Source organism: Macrotis lagotis, chromosome X (genome assembly GCF_037893015.1).
Source record: "Macrotis lagotis isolate mMagLag1 chromosome X, bilby.v1.9.chrom.fasta, whole genome shotgun sequence".
Taxonomy (NCBI): Eukaryota; Metazoa; Chordata; class Mammalia; order Peramelemorphia; family Peramelidae; genus Macrotis; species Macrotis lagotis.
In genome coordinates this window covers 660,483,509-660,492,077 of record NC_133666.1, presented here as the reverse complement: position 1 = coordinate 660,492,077, position 8,569 = coordinate 660,483,509, and the positions used below count along the sequence as shown (strand labels likewise).

Below are 8,569 nucleotides of genomic sequence, written 5' to 3'. Positions count from 1 at the left end.
TGGAGATGCTAATTTTATTTGATGTTTCTAAATTGAAAATAAAAATATAATTGAAAAACAAATCTTTATTATAAGGGAAGGCTTGCTGGATAGGAGAGAAGAAATGGTTTTGGAAATGAATATGATCTAAAACAATAAAAATTAGCAGTATTTTAAAGAATATTTTTGATGAATGGTTATTTTAAGTTTTACTTAAATATCTCCACTGAAGGCGAATCAATTATTCAACAAAAGCATTTATTAAATAAGCATCATGTGTCAAGGACTGGATTGCAGGTCAGAAACACAAATCACTCCCTGCCCTTAAAAAACTTAATTTGTCTTATTAGTAAATTTTTTTTTTCTGGTATCATACCTAAACTTGGTTCTCGGCTTCCTCAGCTCTATTTCTGATTCTTCCAACTTTCCTTAGCCATGCCATGATAGCCTTCTCACCCTGGAAATTCACTCTTCAGCAGCTTCTTCTGGTCAACTCTTCCCAGACCCTTCATTTTAAGGAAAGTGACTGATGACCAGACATCATTCCTCTCTGGACTCAATCTGGACTCCCTGAACTTTCTCTATCATGCCCTAATACTGGGACCTTCTCAGTTTCCTTCTATTTGTGGTTATTGCTCTTCTTCAGGGCAGGAACTGTCTTAATGCACAGTGCTTGGGACAAAGCAGGAGCTTAATGTTTATTGATCTGACTTTGCAACTTTACCCAATGCTTTTAGTTCTGTCATTCAGTTGGGCAGTTAGGCATGCAGAACTCCCTCTTCCCTGAATCAGCCCTTCAAATATTTGAAAATAGCTATCATATTTTCACAGGCTTCTCTTATTTAAGCTAAACATGCCTAATTCTTTCAGCTGCTGTTCATACACATTTTGTTCTCTGGTCCAGATTTTAATTTAGCTTCATGTCCAAAGGATTTTTCATGCCCTTGTTACCTCTTAAAATTTTTGGCTTCCTTCAAGGTTCAGTTTGTATCATTTCCTAAAGGAAACCTTTCCTGATGCCCCTGAGCTTAGTGTTCTCTCTCTCCTCAAACAATCAAACAATCATGTATGCATTCATTTGTTTATGTATATCACTCTCCTCCCTACCCTGCCTGTAAATTCCTGGAGGGGAGTGGATTGGATTTTGTTTTCTTTTTTTTAATCTCATCACTTCATACAATACTTTGGATATAATAGACACTTAAAAGTATTTCTAGAGTGGATTGGATTGTTGGATTTCTCCCTCTTGAACCCCTCCCAGAATCTCATGGCTGTATGGCCATTCAACAAATTCACAATAGAATGATCACTAGACAATTCTTAGCTGTATGACCCTGGGCAAATCACTTCTATTTGCCTCAGTGTCCCATTTGTAAATTAAATAAAGGAAATGAGAAACTATTTTATATTTGCAAGAAAACCCCAAATGGGATCATTAAGAGTTGGACACTGAACAATCATAATAAAAAAGTCTCCAGAACTTAACCCAGTATCTTATGAAGAGTCAATAGCTTATGAATAATTTACTCTATTAAATATTCTTTAAGGAAGATGTTAGTTTTCTTCCAATCACCTATTCTATGAGTAAAGATAGTGAGAGCAGCAGCCCTGGGAGCTGAGGTTCCATACTCTATTAATAAATGGCCAGAATGGAGGGGGGCGGGGTTGGGGCTCTTGGAGCAGCCAAAATATAGTTGAGAAATTATGGCAGAATGAATTTATAATCAGAGGCCTGGGTTCAAATTTTGTCTTAAGCATTTATTACTTTGTTATTTTAACAAAATCACTTAACTTCTCTTCAGAAAAGGAGAGTATAGTGGTAGGTATTGTACTGAGCATTTTAAAAATATCTGATCTTCATTTTATAGTTGAGTAAACTGAGCTGAATGTTAAATGACTTACCCAAAATTATACTGCTAGCTTCTTGGCTTCAGGCCCAGTACACTGGGCCACTGAGCTGTCTTAATAATAGATGATGATAAGATAATATTGTTAGTATTTATATAGATCTTTAAAGTTTGCAAAATACTTTATCTCATTTGGACCTTCTATCTAGCTCTAGCCTAGCCCTCTCAGTCCTCACAAGATACTTTGGTTTTTAGGTTCCTAAATTGCTGATACTGTCATGTTGAGTATTGTAACTGTTTTGATGTCTCATCATTAAACTAGAATGTGCTCTTTCTGTCTCTCTGTCTCTCTCTCTCCATAAATGGAGAAGGGCGGGGACAGAGACAGAGACAGACAGAAAATAAACTGCCAGGCTTGGAGGAGAAAGAAGAAAACAAGTATTTATTAAATCACTCATTTCTGTCTCTGTTATCTATCTGTATGTAAACATATATATATATATATATATATATATATCATATCCTCATATATACATATATATGAAGAATAGAGAGAAAATAGCTAGGCTTGGAGGAGGGGAGGAAAACAAGTATTTATTAAAAACCTGTGTGTTGGCATAGCTGGGTGGCATAGTGGATGGATACAACGTCAGCCCTAGAGTTGGAAGAACAATGAGTTCAAATTCAGTTTCAGACAATTTCTAGTTGTGTGATCCTGGGTAAGTCACTTAACCCTTGTTGCCTCACTAAAAAGTGTAAAAAAAAATCCTATGAGAAATGCATTACAACTATCTCCTTTGATCTGGGAGACAGATGCTGTTATGTTCATTTGAATGATGGGTCTGAGACAAATAGAGGTGACCGGCCAGAGATTTAAGTGACTTACCCAGAGTCACAAAGCTACTAAGTTTTTGAAGACACGTTTGAATAGTGGTCTTTGTGACTTCAGTCCCAAACTTCCCGTTACCTAGCTGCCAAACTCTGATTCTGAATAAGTGGTCTTATCTCCCAGCTTCTCAGAAATTCTGCAATGAAAGTGCTAGAGACCGTCTCTAGGCTAGTGAGATCATCAATCCTTTTCCTTGCCCTTCATTAGACTGCAGGATTCAGTGAAGGTAAGGCTCCTTTGCCATCATTCTGAACCTCAAGCTCCTCTGGTGTTACAGTACGGTTTACTAGCGATAACCCCAGCTTCGTGAGACCCGGCATCCTAAGCCCACTTTTATTAAAGATCTTGGGTCACTGGTCCTCTCTGTAACAGAGGGTTGGATGAGGTGATATCTGAAGACTTCCTCCAGCTCCAGTCACCAAAAGTATGTAATCAGTCCCAAAAGACAGGCCGGAGACCACCCCTGCTCTCGGGGAGCCCTCCATAAAGAGAGGAGCTCATCTCCTAGTGATGGAGACTTCGTGTTGGACCAGGCCTTGCAAAGCGGGGTGCTTTGCCTCGATCAGGGACCCCCAAACAACCCCCTTTGGTTTGAAATCCTTGCCAGTGGGCTGAGAACGAGCCAGGCCTCCCGGGGGGCGGCCTGGAGGCCATCTGGGCCGGCCTCAGGGTCCTCTGCTGCGGGGAGGCGGGAAGCGCCCCATAATCGCCTATTGATGGCCCCCCCCCACTTACAGGGGGTCCAAGGAGGGGATGCAAGCGCTTTGCCTATTCGGATCAATACTAATAGCGCTTCGGGAGGCGCGTTCTGTAGGAAACGCCGCTATCGTCATTTCGAGGAGCGAGTTGGCGCCTTTTGTCTCGGCTTTGCCCACTTGGCAGCCGGCCGCAGCCCACCCTCGCCGACCCCTCCTCCCGGCTCTTCTCTCAATTTCCCTCCAGAGGCGGTTGTTGCGCGCGCGCTCCCGCGGCGGCCGCGTTCCCGCGGGGCGCATGCGCCGAGGCGGGGGCGCCCGAGCCCGAGCCTGAGTGCGGCGAAAGGAAGGAGGAACTAGGCGGCGAGCGCGCTCCCGCGGCTGGCCCTGGGCCGCCTTGGGGCACGCCTGCGCACGCGCATGCGCCACGCCAGCCTGGGAGCCGAGGTGGGACCGAGGCCGAGCCCTAGAGCGCGGTAAAGGTAAAGGGAGGGCGGCGGGGGAAAAGGGGTCGGGAGGGTCGGAGGAAGCGCCCCAGCGCGCTCCCGCGAGGACAGTGGCGGGCGTTTGGGAAGCGCCGGCGCGCGCGGCCCGGCGGCGAGAGCGCGGTAAAAGGTCGGGCGGGCGGGGTGGAAGGCGCTGGAGTCGGGAGCGGGCCGGTGTGCGGGGGCGCATGCGCACGAGTCAGCCGCAGCGCTCCGGGAAGGCCCGGGCGTCGGCGCGCTCCCGACCTGTCAGTCGTTCCGCTCTTCCCGCCCACGGCCGCCAAGCCCCGCCCTCTCGCCCTTTTTGGGTGCAGCCGGTAACGTAACGTCGCCTGGGCGCGCGGTTTCCCGCGCACGTGGGGGCACGTTGCGCCCTCGCCACGCCCCCGGCCCGCCCCCGGCCCCGCCCCGTTCCGCGCGCGCGGCGGCGTCCGCTGCGTCTCCGGGTATTTGAATCGCGCTTCCGCCATCTTTCCATCGTTCAGTCAGGCGGAGACGGAGACGCTTCTGGAAGGTAGCGGCGGGGCGCGGCGGGGGCCGGGCCCGGGCGGGCGGGCGCCGGGCGGGAGGCGGCGGCGGGGGCCCGGGCCCGGGCGGCCCCCCGAGGGGCCGGGCTCCGCGGCCGCCGGCGGCCCGGGCCCGGGCTGGGCTTGGCGCGCTTTGTGTGAGGAGGCCCGGGCCGGGGCCGGCCATGCGGAGGCCGCGGGCCGGGGCCGGGCGCGCGGGGGGCGGCGCCGAGGGGCGGCCTGGCCGGGCCCCCGCCCGCTGCGGCCCTGGCCGGGCGCTTGTCCCGGCGCGCCGCGGCCCTGGGCGCCCGGACCCGCCGCGCGGCCCGGGGAGGGGGCCGCCGCCATTAGCGCCTCATTCATCCGCCCTCCGCGCCCCACGCGGGGGGAGGGGCCGGCGCGCATGGGGGCGCCCGGGGCCGGGGCAGCTTTGTGGGGCGCCGGGCACGTGGCGCCGCGGGGGGGCGGAAGCGCGCGGCCGGGCCGGCGCCTGACGCTGTCGTCTCTCCCCAGAACCATCGCGATGGCCGCCCAAGGAGAACCCCAAGTGCAGTTCAAAGTACGTAATGTCGGGGGGCCGCGATCGCCGCCGGGGGGCGGGGGGAGCCCGGGGCTCGGGCCGGCTGCCCTCCCATCCGAGGGGACTGAAGCCGCAGAGGATGTGGAAATGGCCAGAAGGCATTGGGCCGTCCAAAATGGAGCGTGTTTCAAGTATGTTTTTGAGAAGGCCGCTGAAAAAATAATTTAATTTTTTCCTACAGCTTGTATTAGTTGGTGATGGAGGTACTGGAAAAACCACATTTGTAAAACGTCACTTGACTGGTGAATTTGAGAAGAAGTATGTAGGTATGTATTTTTTTTTTTTAAATTACTTGCATTCTTTTCAAGAAAACAAGATCAGTGAACTAATTAAAAATCTCACTTTTGCAGCCACCTTGGGAGTTGAAGTACACCCCCTCGTTTTCCATACTAACAGAGGTCCCATTAAATTCAACGTATGGGATACAGCTGGGCAAGAGAAATTTGGTGGTCTGAGGGACGGTTATTACATCCAAGGTATTTATATGACAGCATTGCATGTTTTAGTGTATCGTATTTAATGTTGAAGAGATGGAACTGGTCTCTTAGTAAAAAACAGAAAGTCCCTTTTATTAAGTTCTAGCAATCCCCCAAGACTTTATTACAATAACCATAAAGGAAGTTCTGTTTTGTCTGAGATGGTTAGTTAGTTTTGGTAATCTTTCACTGCTCAAGTAGTTTTTAATAGGTAAGCTTTTTGAGGTACTTTTGTTATTAGAATTTTTGAAAGGTAGTGTTGGTATGGCTGGTTGTTAAAAAAAATGTTTACAGTTTGAAAAGGGTCTGAATAATGTAGTAGAGCAAAGATTATAGGATTTAGGACTTGAAAAAGAATTTCTCTTGGACTCAGAAACTGCCCAGTATAAAGTTCAAAAAATCTGTAATTGTGTAAAAAACATGGCAGATTTAGTTTAACGCTTGAATCATTTTCAATGATGATGTAAAGTTAAGAATTTTTCATCTCTTTAAATTTTTAGTTTTATTTGGAAGAGTTTTTTGTTCATTGAGATTAGTGTTTTTTGATTCTCAAATTAACCCTGTTAGATGCAATCTTATTTAAATGAAACAGTGGCTTGCTCTAGGTAGTGCTCTGAAGTATGATAAAGACAGAACCTGCATCTTGCTATCTCCCAAATCCAGCCCTTGAACCACTATGCCCAAGTAGTTTTCCTCAAGATTTTACAATTGCTGATGGCAGAAATACTGAGACTTCCTGAATTCTACTAATTCTATTTTTGTTAATCATTTAATATTCATTGAATTTCTTTTCAGCTCAGTGTGCCATTATAATGTTTGATGTAACATCAAGAGTTACTTACAAGAATGTACCTAACTGGCATAGAGATCTGGTACGAGTATGTGAAAATATCCCTATAGTGTTGTGTGGCAACAAAGTGGATATTAAGGACAGAAAAGTCAAGGCGAAATCAATTGTCTTCCATAGGAAGAAGAATCTCCAGGTAAGTCTTAAAATTAGCCATTTTAAGTAAGGATTCACTGACATATTTATGTCCTTTTGAAACTAGATATTTTAAGGAGCAAAACATATATCAGGATAAGAGACAGTAGTTTATTGACAAACTTTAGAATAGACTGCCTGCATGTGTGAGCAAGTTACAAAGTTGTTTTTTTTTTTTTTTTTAAACAGTACTATGACATTTCAGCCAAAAGTAACTACAACTTTGAGAAGCCCTTCCTTTGGCTTGCTAGAAAACTTATTGGAGACCCTAATTTGGAGTTTGTTGCCATGCCTGCTCTTGCACCTCCAGAGGTTGTCATGGACCCAGCACTGGCAGCACAGTATGAGCAGGACTTACAGGTATTGGTCATTCTAGTTAATTAGACTATATTATGCACTTTTATTTCCTTTCCCATCCTTGCTAAATTTATAATTTCTTAAACATTTCTTTCAGATTGCTCAGACAACTGCGCTCCCTGATGAAGATGATGACCTGTAAGGGAATGAAGCTAGAGCCCAGCGTCAGAGGTCTAGTTTTATAGGCAACTGTCCTGTGATGTCAGTGGTGTAGCGTGTTTGCCACTTTATTATATAGCTGAGCAGAACATGTGCTTAATCTTTGGGATGCTGAAGGAGATGAATGGGCTTCGGAGTGAATGTGGCAGTTTAAAAAAATATAATTCATATTTTGGACCTGCGTATTTAGCTGTTTTGGACCGCAATTACGTCCCCTTGAGTTTCAAATATAAGACTGCTGCAGTCCCATCACAATATTCAGTGGTGAATCTTGTTTGTTACTGTCATTCCTTTTTCGTTTAGATCATAATAAAGTTGTATTTCAAATATCTAAGCAAGTGAGCTCTTATCCCTTGTTTACAATAAGCATTTTAAAACCTGTTTTGTAAGGTCTGTGGATGTGTACCATGTTACTATTTAAATGGCCTTCACATTTTTTTATGACTAGTTTTTAAAACTTATTTCAAACATCAGTAAGAAACATCTAAGTCATACATTTCACAAAGTAAAGATAGGGACTGGATAGGTTAAAAACCTTGTGCTACTGTTAGTTGACTGGTCACAGCTTGCTAATAAAAGTTAAAAGGTGTGAGTATAATATAATTTAGACATATAAGCTAAAAGTTTTCCCACTAGTTGAGTAATGTACCTAAGGTGATTTGTGGAAGGAAGGGTAAAGTTGAAGAATAAAATAATCACATGAGTGTTGTACATTTTTCCTGTGTATGAGCTGTCAATAGAATAGAATTTTAATTTATGTGAATTGAATATCATTTGAATTGCAGCTTTTTTTTTTAAAGACTGTTATTGCTTAACATACATGGGAGCAAGTAACCATGCTTTAAATGGGTGGCTTGAGGTGATTTATGGAAATAAGCTAGACTGTTAACTTCAACTTTGAGCTTTAAATCCACTGTAGGCAAAGTATTCTTGTTGGAAAGGAAGCCTATGGAGACAAATGTCATTAATCAGGTGATGCTATGATGAACACCACCGAAATAGTGAGAAAATGGACCATATTCAGTGATGTCAACCTAAATTGAAGCCTTGGAATGAGTTTTGTATTTTGGGTTCTATAATAAAAGTGAAGCATTTAATTTATTTTGCATGGTTTCTCCATTTAGCTGTTGATTTTCATTGGAGATGGGGCCAAGGGCAGCTATTTGAGAAAATCTTCAGCAAGCGGACTTGCTTTTAAGTATTCAGCCCTGTTTATATTCTCTCCTCAGGGTTTCTAGAGAACCAGACCACTCAGCCAATTAAATAAGCTTGAGAAAAGGAAGTATATTTTTGGATTTTTAATTTGCTTGGATTTTAATGGATACAACTAGACATTACAATCCACATGACTAAAACTTGCTATCTGCTGCTGCGTTTAATGGAAAAAATTGCATAGGAAACTTTAAATTTTAAGGCAGTGGGTTGAGTGACTTGCCCAAGGTCACAGCTGGGCAATTAAATCTCATAGCATTCCAGACTTCAGGACCAGTCCTCCATCCACTGTGCCACCTAGCTGCTTCAGTAGAAAACAATCTTAACAGGCCAATAGATAAAGTATACCTAGGGATGCTTCCTGCCCCCCCCCCCCATGTGGTCTAGTCAGAAGGTAGGCTA

At 45.0% G+C, this 8,569-nt stretch overlaps 2 protein-coding genes across 4 annotated transcripts; one reads left to right on the top strand and one right to left on the bottom strand.

Moving 5' to 3' along the window:
- Positions 1-407: 407 nt before the first annotated feature.
- LOC141499564 (uncharacterized) lies at positions 408-4,085 on the bottom strand. Its single transcript, XM_074202237.1, has 3 exons — positions 3,451-4,085; positions 1,882-1,940; positions 408-485 (listed from the first exon to the last, which is right to left on the bottom strand). Exons 1-2 carry the CDS (start codon positions 4,083-4,085, stop codon positions 1,910-1,912), a joined length of 666 nt encoding a protein of 221 aa, XP_074058338.1. The 3' UTR covers positions 408-485; positions 1,882-1,909.
- RAN (RAN, member RAS oncogene family) lies at positions 2,859-7,289 on the top strand. 3 transcript variants are annotated; one of them, XM_074205247.1, is made up of 8 exons: positions 2,859-2,941; positions 3,658-3,886; positions 4,915-4,960; positions 5,163-5,247; positions 5,332-5,457; positions 6,253-6,440; positions 6,629-6,799; positions 6,894-7,289. In XM_074205247.1, the coding sequence occupies exons 2-8, from the start codon at positions 3,831-3,833 to the stop codon at positions 6,936-6,938; spliced, it is 717 nt and encodes a 238-aa protein (XP_074061348.1). In that variant the 5' UTR covers positions 2,859-2,941; positions 3,658-3,830; the 3' UTR covers positions 6,939-7,289. The 3 variants fall into 3 exon arrangements, with proteins under 3 accessions (XP_074061348.1, XP_074061350.1, XP_074061349.1); XM_074205249.1 differs by lacking the exon at positions 2,859-2,941 and having other exon boundaries at positions 3,805-3,892; XM_074205248.1 differs by lacking the exons at positions 2,859-2,941; positions 3,658-3,886 and adding an exon at positions 4,324-4,409.
- Positions 7,290-8,569: the final 1,280 nt, after the last annotated feature.

What these genes read in the sequence shown, in the direction of transcription:
- RAN (XM_074205247.1), top strand. Translation starts at nt 3,831, where the DNA reads ATGCGCCACGCCAGCCTGGGAGCCGAGGTGGGACCGAGGCCGAGCCCT. An exon ending in ATTTGAGAAGAAGTATGTAG is followed by an intron (nt 5,248 to 5,331) that starts GTATGTATTTTT and finishes TCACTTTTGCAG; the next exon opens with CCACCTTGGGAGTTGAAGTA. An exon ending in GGACGGTTATTACATCCAAG is followed by an intron (nt 5,458 to 6,252) that starts GTATTTATATGA and finishes ATTTCTTTTCAG; the next exon opens with CTCAGTGTGCCATTATAATG.
- LOC141499564 (XM_074202237.1), bottom strand. Translation starts at nt 4,085, where the DNA reads ATGCGCCCCCGCACACCGGCCCGCTCCCGACTCCAGCGCCTTCCACCC. An exon ending in ATCCCCTCCTTGGACCCCCT is followed by an intron (nt 1,941 to 3,450) that starts GTAAGTGGGGGG and finishes TCTATTATTAAG; the next exon opens with ACAGCTCAGTGGCCCAGTGT.